General features: G+C 40.9%; 1 protein-coding gene across 2 annotated transcripts in view; it reads right to left on the reverse strand.

Annotated features, from left to right (window-relative positions):
- syngap1a (synaptic Ras GTPase activating protein 1a) overlaps window positions 1-15,516 on the reverse strand; it is a 143,425-nt gene that overhangs the window by 106,178 nt on the left and 21,731 nt on the right. For both annotated transcript variants that reach the window (XM_017485829.3, XM_017485828.3), the window contains exon 2: window positions 7,235-7,365. In XM_017485829.3, coding sequence (XP_017341318.1) covers window positions 7,235-7,365 — 131 coding nt within the window. The remainder of the gene's footprint in view (window positions 1-7,234; window positions 7,366-15,516) is intronic.

Raw genomic sequence — 15,516 nt, forward strand, 5'->3', positions numbered from 1 at the left:
GAAATGTAGTAAAGGATTCTGTAATGTTTAAAAGTTTTGGTTCTTTCGACGCTGCGTTTAGACGAACACCAATCTGAGGTTGGATTTGGCCTGCACTTACTCACTCTTTATCCAGGTCAGGGTTGCGGTGGAACCGGAGTTGAACAAAACAGCTTCAACTTGTAAAAACGACGGCTTAAATGTGTGAGATCTGGCCTTTTTTTTATGACCTTGCCGATGAAGATGGGCATTGGGCGAGAAATCTGCCTGACAAGATCGACGGCCTCTACTTACTCAGCAGGTTACACGGATAAACGGTTTGTTTTGAGTTTAATTCGGGGCATATGATTAACTGCTTTTCCTATGTGGTGACTCATGTATCTTCAGACACTGTGTTCGCCATCATAAATTAATCATCTAATTTGTATATAGTTTAATTTTGAAAGAGAGTGACAAAATATTGGTGCTCAAAACAGGGATTACTTGGCAACCTTATGAACCGATGCAGTTTAATGCTACATGCGCACTGCAAACACTTCAAGAGTCTTCCACCGCTCCTCACTCCTTTATTTGCTAGTTTTATCGTAATAAAAGTGCAGTTAGGGCTTTTCCAGTGCGGGCCTGTAACTGCTCTACTTGACATTTTGTGGAAGTTTTTGGAGAGAATATTGGACATGCCTCCAGAATCTTGTTTAGTCAGTTCTAGGTGGCGCCATTGATTTAAGGATATATTACATGAAACCATTTTGTAATGATTTTGTCGTTTATTTAACTTATACAGAGTTTTGTGTTCATAAAAAACGAGGAGATTTATCATTAACTTTTTGAATTTTGGATGTTCAGTGTCTTCGGTTTCTATGTGTTTTGTGTTATTTGGGGTAGTGGTAGCTCAGCAGTTAAGATGTTGGACTACTGATCAAAAGGTCATAAGTTCAAATCCCAGCACTGCCAAGCTACCAGTACTGGGCTCTTGAGCAAGGCCCTTAACCCTCAATTGCTCAGCTGTATAAATGAGATACATGTAAGTCGCTCTGGATAAGGGCGTCTGCCAAATCCTGTACATGTAACGTATTTAGATTTATTTTTCATTTATGGTCATAGAAAATTTGATATTAAAGTAAAGATTTTGGTATCATGACAACCCTACCTACCGTACATACACCCACTTTACCAAATAATCACCTAATATCCTTAGTGTCCTCCAGTCTGGAACAGTTAAGAGTGACCAAAATAGTTCTGAAACTAGATCATAATATACAGCGGAGTTTAAAACAGTCCGAGAGCACTAGTGAAAATGCTTTCATTATGCATTCTTTTCTAATCTAATACAACAATTTTCATTATACATTATATTAGTGACAACAACTTGAGTGAAAATCGATTAAATTTGAGAGTTTCTGAGTATTTGGTACGTCCCCCTTTTTTCTTTTGCTTTAATGACTAGAGGACTCCACACGTTTGTGCGAAACCTTATGATCCATTTTAGATCAAATCCGAACACGTGCTTCAATGGAAGAGATTAGACATGAGGGAAATCTGACCTTTTGTACAAAGCAGTTAACGTGGTCAGTATCACGCATTTGCTCCCATTTAAAGAGAGACCTAGAAACAGTGCAGAATTTTCAATATTAAATATTCAAGATACTGAACCTTTACATTCTTTGTTTTAAATTTATATACATATATATATTTTTTAAATCCAAAACCCTTTGGTTTATTTCCAATTGAAAACGGGTTTTCAGTGTGTTCTCAGACTTTTGGATCCCACTTTATTTGGCTTATTCTGCATTACAAAAAAAAAAAAAAAGGAGCATAATGGAATAGTGTGTAAACTGGTCACTATGAGTACCAGGTAATGGCATATGGGTTTATAAATGCCCCAAAGGACTAAGAGACACACTCTCTCGTCTATGGAAAGTTGTTTATTTATACTACAGGGCTGTTTACTTCCTAAATCTGATTGGTCAGAAAGTGTTGATTCTTCGGCTGTAATTCAAATCAAATGTTAATATTAATGCGCTCGTTCTAATACGTTAGAATTTCTTAAAGTTAAAGGGATAGTTCACCCGAAAATGAAAATTCTGTCATTGTTTACTCATCCTCATGTCGGTCCAAATTTGTATGCATTTCTTTCCTCTGTGAAAAACAAAGGAAGATATATTGAAGAATGTTGATAACCAAACAGTCTCTGGTGTCCACTTCCATCGTATGGACAAAATAAAACCCCCCAAAAAACACTGAGACATTTCTCGAAATATCTTCTTTTATGTTCCACAGAAGAAAGGAAGTCATACAGTTTTGGAACGACATGAGGGTGATTAAACGATTACAGAATTTGAATTTTTGGGTGAACTATCCCTTTAACAGACTGCGAGTTCAGAGTGTCTTGTATGGTGGATTCTTCACACAATCTCCACAAACAAAAAACGAATAAATAGATTTAAAACCCGTCTTGTTATTTAACACAAAAAAACCCCGACAATATTCGTTAAAATGGAGGAGTTTGTTTAACAGTTATGGAAGGAGTCTCCAGTGTCGGGGCTTTGTAACAGTCGGTACGTTTTCCAACACGGGAAAGACATTCTGCAACCTTTAATATAACTATCAACAGATCGGAAGAATGTTGCATACTTCAATTTAATTAAAAACTGCAATCTTTGGCGAACGTCTGTTGAGTTAAGGAGAATAAATCGATTCGGGATGTGGTGTTGTGTGGAAAATAATCCACGCAAGGGAGGTAGCAGTAAGTCGGTGATTATCTTCCTACAGTATAACCGCATCGCGCATTCATAGTTTATTTCATGTTGAATTTACTCTCCCTCCTTTCAGAATCCTATTATTCACATTTTCAATTGTTTACCTGCCTGCTAGAGAACCAAAATCCCTCCTCAAAACGATGGGCGTAAAGTAAAGTAAAGTAAATTAAAGTCCAGGTGATAGCACCTTTCGATTCACCCTTCACTCTTCTCAGCTTTTGATTCATCCTTTAGCATTCGGATGTACTGTAGTCGCCTATGAAAATAGAATTTCAGTTATACTGTCACAACAGCATGGTAATCCAGCCAAATCCCATCCATATGCCTTCTATTTGTGTAAGCTCAGCCCCAAGCAAGGAAGCTGTGATGTGGGGAAACTGAATTACTAGCCATTAATGAAGGAAGGATATACTGGCTTGAGGGCACCGAACAGCATTTTCGCATTTGCACCGATCACAGAAATAGATCTCTGATCATTAGAATACATTACGAGGGCAAAGCAGGGAAATACCAAGCATGCTGGGCTCATTTTTCTTTTTACACGTTTCCACTTCACTGGTTCGTACTGCCCCGATCTAAAAATAGAAAAGCCGACGCTCTATCTAGACAGTTTGAAAGCCCATGGGAAAAGACACCAGTGAAAACAATTATACCAAAATCCTGTATCATGGTTGCAGTAAGATGGGACATGATGGAGGAGATTCACAGGGTACAACTAACTTATTCTACTCCTCATGATGGTGCTTCGATTGTATACTAGAGTATTTACTGTCTGAAAGTACTTACTGTTTGAAGGTTGCTATAAAGCAACCTTCTAATTAGTGTTCAGGACTTCAATCTTCTCGATCATTAAGTCGAGGCTGTAAACCTAGGCTATTCGTTATATAGCTTTTATCTTAGGTAAAGGTGTATATTTGGGGGTTCATGGGCAGAAAAAGCTATGATAAACTGGGATGTTTTGATGGTGTCACGCCAAACCCCCAACATCCCCCCGACTCTTATAATATCTCTCAGGTTTGTCGAGTGATGGCGTAATGGCGGTACACTTTATATCCCAGGGTGCCCTCATACCCGTGTTATCTTCTGGCTCGATCTTTTCGTTTATACCGTCGTAGCAAGACCTCCCCACTTGCACTCTCTCACAGTGCGTATTCTTTTATACTATTGTATGATAAGAGCATACAGTATCTCACAAAAGTGAGATAGTGTATGCTCAAATTTTTGAATTTGGAAAATTCACACCCCTCACATTTTTGTAAATATTTGATGATATCTTTTCATGTGACAACACTGAAGAAATGACACTTTGCTACAATGTAAAGAAGTGAGTGTGCAGCTTGTGTAACAGTGTAAATTTGCTGTCCCCTCAAAAGAACTCAACACACAGCCATTAATGTCTAAACCGCTGGCAACAAAAGTGAGTACACCCCTAAGTGAAAATGTCCAAATTGGGCCCAAAGTGTCAATATTTTGTGTGGCCACCATTATTTTCCAGCACTGGCTTAACCCTCTTGGGCATGGAGTTCACCAGAGCTTCACAGGTAGCCACTGGAGTCCTCTTCCACTCCTCCATGACGACATCATGGAGCTGGTGGATGTTAGAGACCTTGTGCTGCTCCACCTTCTGTTTGAGGATGCCCCACAGATGCTCAATAGGGTTTAGGTCTGGAGACATGCTTGGCCAGTCCATCACCTTCACCCTCAGCTTCTTTATCATGGCAGTGGTCGTCTTGGAGGTGTGTTCGGGGTCTTTATCATGCTGGAATACTGTCCTGTGGCCCAGTCTCCGAAGGGAGGGGATCATGCTCTGCTTCAGTATGTCACAGTACATGTTGGCATTCATGGTTCCCTCAATGAACTGTAGCTCCCCAGTGCCGGCAGCACTCAAGCAGCCCCAGACCATGACACTCCCACCACCATGCTTGACTGTAGGCAACACACACTTGTCTTTGCACTCCTCACCTGGTTGCCACCACACGCTTGACACCATCTGAACCAAATAAGTTTATCTTGGTCCCATCAGACCACAGGACATGGTTCCAGTAATCCATGTCCTTAGTCTGCTTGTCTTCAGCAAACTGTTTGCGGGCTTTCTTGTGCATCATCTTTAGAAGAGGCTTCCTTCTGGGACGACAGCCATGCAGACCAATTTGATGCAGTGTGCGGTGTATGGTCTGAGCACTGACAGGCTGACCCGTCACCCCTTCAACCTCTGCAGCAATGCTGGCAGCACTCATATGTCTATTTCCCAAACACAATCTCTGGATATGACGCTGAGCACGTGCATTCAACTTCTTTGGTCAACCATGGCAAGGCCTGTTCTGAGTGGAACCTGTCCTGTTAAACAGCTGTATGGTCTTGGCCACCGTGCTGCAGCTCAGTGTCAGGGTCTTGGCAATCTTCTTATAGCCTAGGCCATCTTTATGTTGAGCAACAATTCATTTTTTCAGATCCTCAGAGAGTTCTTTGCCATGAGGTGCCATGTTGAACTTCCAGTGACCAGTATGAGGGAGTGTGAGAGCGATGACACCAAATTTAACACACCTGCTCCCCATTCACACCTGAGACCTTGTAACACTAACAAGTCACATGACACTGGGGAGGGGAAATGGCTAATTGGGCCCAATTGCCAGCGGTTTAGACATTAATGGCTGTGTGTTGAGTTATTTTGAGGGGACAGCAAATTTACACTGTTACACAAGCTGTACACTCACTTCTTTACATTGTAGCAAAGTGTCATTTCTTCAGTGTTGTCACATGAAAAGATATAATCAAATATTTACAAAAATGTGAGGGATGCAATCACTTTTGTGAGAGACGGTATGTATGTATGCTGCACTTGTACTCCTGCTGCCTGATCCTGACTCACTTCTCCTGCTGTAGATCCTCTTAACTTCCACATCTGCCTGATGATTTACTTTCTGCTTGGAACTTCTGCACTTGTGATTCACCGCTTGCTGCTGTGGATGGTCCCACATGGATACCGTAAAGATTTGCACTTCCCAAAAACACTTTAGTCCCAAGTCCCACGCTTTTATTCCTGTGCTGCTTTGTGATAACGTCCGTGGGTGAATGTGTTATACGAATAAAATCGAATTGAAAAATGAAATGTGGTTTATAGATTACAAAATTCAGGTCATCCCTAAGTAAGAGGTCAATTTGGATGGCCTTTAACTTGAGGTAAATGTAATGATTTTAGTAGTTTACACACAGTCAAGGACATCAAGAGACTTACCTACTGAGCTCCTCAAACAGTTACCAGTCCCACGGCAGTATCACAGACTTTATCACTGATCTCTTGGCATCCCAACGACACAGCAACGTATTTGTCATCATTGACAAACAGTGGAAAACAATGGGGACCGTGGATATGATATTTTAATAGTGTTTGGACATTATGAGCGCCTATATAACATACTTGACATGGGCTGAGAAGAATCTTGTGTTTAATTCCTATCTGAACGTGTCTCTGTGGGAAATCTGGGCTCTTCTGATGGGGCAAATTTTAGCACTAACATAGATCTAAATATGAATCATCCAACATCTGCATGAATACATGGTCCATTAACTCCACTCAGTCATATCGAGCACTACGTAGGTTCTAGAACGGCGTTGTTTTAGAATATAAGGCCTGAGCGTGTATTTGTGCAGAGTTTTGATAAAACAACATTATTCCTGCGTGAAGCCGAGCGGAAGATGGCACCCGCGTCGAGGCGGCACTAAACTGCAGTGGAAAAGCAAGTTCAGAAAAGTAAAGCGAGCCGAGTCGAGCCGAGCCGAGTCGTACCGTTCATTGTAAAAGTGGCTTTAGTATCAGCTCGGCTTCGCTTGGAACTCCTTTTTTTTTTTTTTTACTAAAAAAAAGTACCAGGTACTATCGACAGTGGAACGCCCCGAAAAAGTGAGCAGAGTCAAGTTGAGCCGTACCGTGCGGTGGAAAAGTGCCATAAGTTAGAGTTAACTGTAACAGGAGTGACTTCGATAAACGCCTGATTGGAAATCAGTAACAAGTGAGATGTAACAATCTAACACAGAAACCTTTGTTGTAATTTTATCTGTAATGAGATACATGATACATAATTGTCAATTAATAGAATATTACCATATGCAGAGTATGTATAAAACGACACACATTTATTCAGGCACAATACAGAACCACTCGTTAAGGAGAATTCCCTACTCCCTCAGGGCCTGGCTCACATTTAGTATCAGCTCGGCTTGCTCTAAACCTCGATCGAGGTGGTACTAAAAAAAAAGTACCAGTAACCAGGAACTATCCACAATGGAAAGCCCTCAAAAAGCGAGCAGAGTCGGCCGGGTGAGGTGGAAGAGTGCCATACATGGAGTCTGAGGAAACAGGATGTGTGTCTAGAAGGTATTAGGAACTTCTCTGAAGAGCAAGTGGACAACTCCCTCTAGTGGACAACAGTGGGAACACACCAGGTTCCTATTTCCATCCTTGTGCAAGCTCATTACAGTAGGTGATCATGTGTGTTTACCTCTTCTTGGTCCAGCATGTAGAACTGGTCTCCGTCTCGGACGCGGAGCGGGCGGCTCCAGCCGGGGGAGTCGTGGGCATGGCCATTCAGAGGAGTGTGAGGCCGGGAACACGGAGACACACACCTTCCATCTGCCAGGAGAATAGAGACAAAGAAAGGGATAGAGAAATAAATTGAACCCTTACAGGACTAGTCAGTATTTTCCTTAACGTAAAACACTAACGGGTTAACACGAGGTGAACATTTTGGAAGGAACACTTTTTTTGTTTGCCACAGTACTGGTTATTAGGGGTGGATGATGTGGTTTAAAAATATCTTGTGATACTTGTGACATTTTCACCCAATACTTGTGCTTTTTTTACATTTTTTTTAAATTAATGCTTCAAAATATGGAAAAGTTCAAGTGGGTGAACACTTACACAAGGCACTGCATCATTGATATTTGCGTTTGCTAACTGAAACGGTAGGACCACTTAAAAAAAAAAAAAAAACACATCACAAAGTGTGGTATTTTTGCACAGATCGTATCATCCAATCAGCACCTTGTTACTGTGAGTAAAGCTGAGACTTGGTCGGTGACGTAAAAGTACTGAGGAAACACTGCAACACTCTCAGAAAGGCGTGCTGTAATAGAACTTAGGACGATATGGATTTCATGTCTTGCCTATCCCTACTGGATCTATAAACTCCTGGTCTTAGCATCTACACTGCAGCACATATAGATGTATATTTAGATAAAGAGACAGAGCAGTATAGATGTTACACACACACAGAGAGCGAGGAATTTAAAACCCATTCTGACATTGCTTTTGTGTCCTGCTCGCCCCCACAGTGAGTGAGAGCGCGAGAGAGTGAAAGAGAGTGAGAGAGAGAGAGAGAGAGCGTGCGCGAGAGAGAGAGAGAGAGAGAGAATGAGGAAGATGGGTTATAGCCCAAGAGATGTCACTTCCGTGACGCCCACTCTGTTTCACACGCTCACACACCTACAGCCAGTCGCCATGACAACTCAACACGGAACAGACCGAAAACCACCGAAACAGAGAGGCAGAGTGAGAGAGAGCGAGAGAAAGAGAGAGCGGGATTAGGTTAGAGAGGGATACTAGGCAATGGATGGAGAGAGAGCGAGAAGAGAAGAGTGGAGGCAGAGAAAGAGAGGGAGAGGGGAAAAAGATATTGGAATGGGAAAGAATTGATGGAAGGAGGAGGAGGGACTAGAAGAGAACTATTTTAAAAAATGGAGCCAACACTTTGTTCCCATAGCAACCATCGTGGATGTGCAAGAGTGAATAGTCTCCCCGCACTCACTCGTTCCTCCTCTCGCCATATCTCTCTCACTCTCTCTCTCTTTCTCTCTGAATCTAAAGTGTATGTAGGTGTAGGGGGGTGGGGTGGGGGGTCCATTTTACCAAGGAAAGAACAGTGTGTGTATATTCTCATTTACAAGCATATGAAGTGAGGACCATCGGATGATGGGGTGAATCCTAAGATGTCCAGAAGTCGGATTGCTAGGTTCACTTCCTGTGTTGACAGTTTTGTCAATGAATTTTGAATGAACACATTTTTATTTTTTTTGGTTCCTACACTTACATAAGTGGAACAGAACACCGTGGAATATCAAACGATGTGAAAACTGAGAACTTAACGCCGATCGTGTTCTCTTCTACAAAGCGAGACTTGGCTGTTAGTGCACAACTTCTGTCTACTTCCTGACGAAGAGCTGCCAAGCGTATGCAGCTCTTGCAGCTACAGCTGGTGCCTAAAGCCGTTCGTGACGAATCAACTTAACCAAATGTCTACGTCCTTCTTCCGACACGTATAGCTCTGCATTCAAACGCACAGAGGTCTAGTCATGCATGCCTCAAAATAGCTGCCTGGAGGGTGTTACCAGTATGGCATCCAAGTGGGAAGACTTCTCTAAATATATTTTGGGAGCTCTCAGCTCTGAGCTGCTGTGCCTAGCGCCTCTGGAAAGCTTCCAAACCCAAGACTATAGTCATATCTTCAACACGCCAGGACTATATGAGCATCGGTGTGGGTACAGCACCAGATATGTGCATTTCACACATGATGCCTGTGGGATCTAGCGAGCTGAAAAAATATATCAAGTTAAGCCTTGTGTGAGCTTCACTCCATGTCTGTAATTAGTAACTGGACTTAGCACTTAGGAGGACGTCTGAGATTTGGGTTCAAATGAGTGGTGTAATTTGCTGTGAGGATGTAATTTGGGTGCGTTCTCATCGGGAAAGCAGCGCGGGAAGATTCCTCTCGCCCCTGCTGCTATGCAGCATATCATGCAACTGTTCCTCTGCGTGACGCAGATCCTTCCTGTTAGGCTCGCTTTTTTTTTTTTTTTCCAGATCCTGCTCTGGTACTGTCTTAGCCAATGTTCACTGATGTTTACCCGTGTCTATTTTGTTTGATTTTTATCTTGTCATAACAATACACTAATCGGTAGTATTATGCAAACTATTTGATATTACTGAAGAAATATCACACAAGCAAGAGCGATGTTGTACCGAATATCAACGCGGCTGTGATTCGGTCGCAGACCAAGTGCTGCAGGCAATAAAAAATATCAGTAATATTGACAAAAAAAAGCAACCCCCTGAGCATGATCCTACCACCAGTGTGCTTGGAGGTAATAATGGTGTTACCGGGATCTTGGGCTATATTTGGTCTCTGCCAAAATATAATGCTTTGCTTTTAGACCAAATGAAAAATCTTTTCCCAAAAGCTCTCAGATTTTGTCCCATGCCTTCTAGCAAACTCCTTACTTTTAGCCTTTCTCATAAGTGGTCACTCTGTCATAGAGGCCAGATCTGTGAAGAGCTGATTATACTGTTGAGGTCCACATAGGTTCTTCTATTTCAGTCAGTGAGCTCTGTAACTCCTTCAGTGCTGCAGCTGGACTCTTGGGCACTTCTCTGCCCGCGTGCTCAATTTGGAAGGATGGTCTGATCGGTAGCGTCTGGGTTGTGGCATATTCCTTCCACGACGTTATCACGGATATCGCAGCGCTTCTAGGAAGGTTCAACGCTTTGCTAAACTTTTTATAACCTTTAACCATCTTTCCCCCCGCCCAGACAAGTGCATTGCAAGGCTTCACAGGCAGTTCGTTAGACTAATCGGATCGGTTTTACTGTGAGATCTCCCAGATTCGGTGCTATTTAGAGCAGTGGTGGCTCGGTGGTTAAGACGTTGGACCACTGTTCGGAAGGTCATGAGATGAGGTCAACTGCTCAGATGAATGCAAGTCACTCAGGATAAGGGCATCTGCCAAATGCCATAACTGAAATATTTATTGTGGTACCATATAATTGGGCACAGGCGGATTTGAAATGAACAAAGGTTATTTTAGTGCCAGTGCTCAAGATAATGAAATACTAGTCATAATTTGTACTGTTAAAAGAAAGGGGTGGATATTATTGTTCAGTGCTTCACCTGTGTATGACTTGGATTATGCCTGTTAATGAACGCCTGCACATGAATCCTCACTAGTTCCCCGAGTCTGCATCATTACACAAAGGAGAATATTACAATTTTGGCTTTTTAATTGCTCCTTCTACTTCTGTGAAGTGTTGCATGATATGTTGTCATTTCCATTTATTGCAAAAAAATTTATTTATTTTTTTTTTTTAAATTAGCGTTCAGCCTCGAGTGAGTATTAAGTCCAGCACTACTGTCTGGCAGTCTGAGGAAACCACAATATGTCATGAAATGCCATTTGAGGCCAATATTAAATACATAAATATGATATGAAAAAAGACAGTCAAGAACAAAAGGCTCAGCACTTACATAAATATTAACTGGCAGTAAGGCGTTAATGTCCTTACTACATGACCATGTGCTTTATATACCAAACAGACAGGAAATGGAAAGAATAAAAGTCTCTAGAACTCAGGGGATGTTACCCTCTGGTGGCGTGGTGGAGAATTATCCATGACAGCTGTGACACACCAGCAGCATTTGGTGGCTCCTCACTTCCATTATATACAGTATTTCACAAAAGTGAGTACACCCCTCACGTTTTTGTAAATATTTGATTATATCTTTTCATGTGACAACACTGAAGAAATGACACTTTGCTACAATGTTGCAACAATTCAATACAATTCAATGCAATGTAGAGCAACAATTCTTTTTTTCAGATCCTCAGAGAGTTCTTTGCCATGAGGTGCCACGTTGAACTTCCAGTGACCAGTATGAGGGAGTGTGAGAGCGATGACACTAAATTTAACACACCTGCTCCCCATTCACACCTGAGACCTTGTAACACTAACAAATCACATGACACCGGGGAGGGAAAATGGCTAATTGGGCCCAATTTGGACATTTTCACTTAGGGGTGTACTCACTTTTGTTGCCAGCGGTTTAGACATTAATGGCTGTGTGTTGAGTTATTTTGAGGGGACAGCAAATTTACACTGTTACACAAGCTGTACACTCAAAACTTTACATTGTAGCAAAGTGTCATTTCTTCAGTGTCGTCACATGAAAAGTTATCATCAAATATTTACAAAAATGTGAGGGGTGTACTCACTTTTGTGCGATACTGTATATGCGCTGAGCACCAAAAATGCCCAAAGTCAGCATGTCAACAGTGCACTTTCCCAGTATGAATAAAAGTATGCACCATTTGAGACACAGCTAGTGTATAATGTAGTATGTTTTCTTTGTAAAGTCACATCCACCTCAGATGCTTTGAATACTGATTGGATTTCTTGGAAATGAGACTTGATGCTTACATTCAGTTGCTTCTAGCTCACATTTGATTTACTGCTTATAAATGTGCTTTGAATGGACTTAGCATTCGGGCCGGTAGTACAATGTGTCATCATTTATATGCATTGAATTCCCCTTGTGCAGCCTGGTTTTGCTGACATGCAGAGTTGTAAAGACATCTACTTGTACATTCAGATGATTTTTGTTGAAAAGAATGTTTAACATATATATATATATATATATATATATATATATATATATATATATATATATATATATATATATATATATATATATATATACAGTGCCCTACAATAATATTGGCACCCTTGGTAAATATGAATATGTTTAACCTTTTGATCTTTTATTAACAAAAAACTCACTAAAATACTCTGCTCTCATGGATATCAAACAATTGCAAACAAAACACAGGTTTATCAAAAAATATATATTGGTTAAATATAGGTGTGCACCAATTATTGGCAATCTTTTAGTCAATACTTTGTGCTACCTTCCTTTGCTAAGATAACAGCTCTGAGTCTTCTCCTATAACGCCTGATGAGGTTGGAGAATACATGGCGAGGGATCTGAGAGCGTTCCTCCGTACAGAATCTCTCCAGATCCTTCACATTTCGAGGTCTGCGCTGGTGGACTCTCCTCTTCAGTTCACCCCACAGGTTTTCTATGGGGTTCAGGTCAGGGGACTGGGATGGACATGGCAGGACCTTGATTTTGTGGTCAGTAAACCATTTCTGTGTTGATTTTGATGATGTTTTGGATCATTGTCCTGCTGGAAGATCCAACCATGACCCATTTGAATCTTTCTGGCAGAGGCAGTCAGGTTTTCATTTAATATCTGTTGATATTTGATAGAGTCCATGATGTCATGTATCCTAACAAAATGTCCAGGTCCTCTGGCAGAAAAACAGCCACAAAACATTAAAGATCCACCTCCATATTTAACCGTGGGCATGAGGGACTTTTCCATATGGCTACCTCTCTGTGTGCTCCAAAACCACCTCTGGTGTTTATTACCAAAAAGCTCTATTTTGGTTTCATCTGACCGTAGAACCCGATCCCATTTGAAGCTCCAGTAGTGTCTGCACACTGAAGACGCTCGAGATTGTTTTTGGATGTGAGTAGAGGCTTTTTTCTTGAAACCCTTCCAAACACCTTGTGGTGATGTCGGTGACTTCAGATTGTAGTTTTGGAGACTTTCTGACCCCAAGATGCAACTAACTTCTGCAGTTCTCCAGCTGTGATCCTTGGAGATTTTTTGGCCACATGAACCATCCTCTTCGCAGACGATATAGACACACATCCAATTCCAGGTTCATAACATTTCCAGTCGACTGGAACTTCTTAATTATTGCCCTGATGGTGGAAATGGGTGTTTTCAATGCTTGTGCTATTTTCTTATAGACGCTTCCCTTTTTGTGAAGCTCAACAACCTTTTGCCGCACATCACAGCTATATTCCTTGCTCTTACCGATGTTATGAATGACTAAGGGAATGTAGCCTATGTGTTACCTCATATTTATACCCCTGTGAAACAGAAAGTCATGGTTGAACAATTTCCTGTACCTATTCACACAGGTGTACTAAAAAAATGTCAATTATCAGTGGGAATATACTTCAAATATATTTTTCTCATATGGATTTATAGGGGTGTCAATAATTGTTGTACACATATATTTATCAAAAAATTTTTGATAAACCTGTGGTTTGTTTTTTTTTTAGTATTTTTGTTAATTTTGTTAAAATCAAAAGGTTAAACAAATTTTTCACAGCCTTCTTTGCTCATAATTACTAAGGGTGCCAATATACAGTGCCCTCCACTAATATATAATATAATAATAATATATATATATACTTTAGATACACACACAGACAGATAGATAGATAGACTTGTCCACTTACACTGCCTGGCCAAAAAAAAGTCACACACTCTAAAATTTCGTCGCACCACCTTTAGCTTTAATGACAGTGAACATTTGTCATGGCATTGTTTTGACGTCCTTATGGAACATCACAACATTTATTTCCATCCAGGGTTGCATTAATTTTTGCCCGAGATCTTGTACTGAGGACGGGAGAGTTGAACCACTCCGTAAAGCCTTCTCCACACATCCCAAAGACTTTCAATGGGGGTAAGGTCAGGATTCTGTGGTGGCCAATTCATGTGTGCAAATGATTCCTCATGCTTCCTGAACCACTTTTTTACAGTTTGAGCCCTATGCATCTTGACATTGTCATCCTGGACTATGCCTGTGCTGTCAGGGAAGGAAAAAAGAAATCCATGGAATAACCTGGCCATTCAGTACATTCAGGTACTCAGCTGACTCCATTTTATTGCTGTATAATGTTGCTGAGCCTCAACCTGACCAACTGAAGCAAACCCAGATATAACACTTCCTCCAGAGGCTTGTACAGTATGCACTATGCATGACGGGTGCATCGCGTCATGCACTTCCCTTCTTACCCTACCATGCCCATCGAGCAGGGTAAATCTAAACTCATCAAAACACATGAACTTTTTCCACTGCTCCACAGTCCAATCTTTATTCTCCCTAGCAAACTGTAGTCGTTCTTTCCGATTAGCCTCACACTGATTAGGCCACACAGCTGTTTAGTCCCAATCCTGTGAGTTCTTATCACATTGTGCATGTGGAAATGCACTTTCTTTCACTATTGAACATTGCCATGAGTTCTACTGACTCCACCAAGCATTTTAAAGATCTCCGATCACCATCATTCGAGCTTTTCTCCCGAGCAGTTCGCCACTATCCTTCCAGGTTTTAATAATGCGTTAGGCAGTTCTTAATCGACACAATTCCAGTGATTTCAGCAATCTCCTTAGTTGCTTTCGTTGCTTGATGAAGGCCAAGAATTCGCCCCTTCTGAAACACAGCAACATCTTTTCCACGACCACGGGAAACGTCTTCCGACACAGTTTTTTAAGAAATGAGAAGCTACACATTGCATCAGTTAGGGCTGAAAGAATTGTTGCCTGCTGAAACATATTAATTACTGCAGTAATGATCCAATCATAGGCTCTTAACTATTTGCTTATTTAAAAAGCATCCAAACAGCATTTTTTTGTTGGGCCAGGCAGTGTACCATGGTATTGTTAGCACATACTGTCTATGAAACTGTTACAGCTAGGGTCGGTGATGTAATATTCTTCACTCCAGCAATGGAAATGCTTCATTTAGATAGGAATTAAGGCAACAGTTCAATAGTTCATACTGGTTTAAAACAATTTATTTCCCTAAAATGTGCTGTAGATAATATTTTGTTTATTAGTGCATTTGTTTTTGTTTTTTTTTTCTGTTTGTGCATTTTTGTCTTATATATTCATTTTTTGTGCATATTTGTGAATATTCATATAAATCCATTATTCATTATTGATCTAGAAGTCAAAAATTAAAACAAAAATTCTCCTGGTCAGTGTCGGTACAGGGGTGTATGTGTAAAATTACACTACTGTTATACTTAAGTAATGAACAAGAAATCAAGAAAAGCGACAATTAAAAGGCTAATCACATTTATTCATATGA

Source organism: Ictalurus punctatus, chromosome 14 (genome assembly GCF_001660625.3).
Source record: "Ictalurus punctatus breed USDA103 chromosome 14, Coco_2.0, whole genome shotgun sequence".
Lineage (NCBI taxonomy): Eukaryota > Metazoa > Chordata > Actinopteri > Siluriformes > Ictaluridae > Ictalurus > Ictalurus punctatus.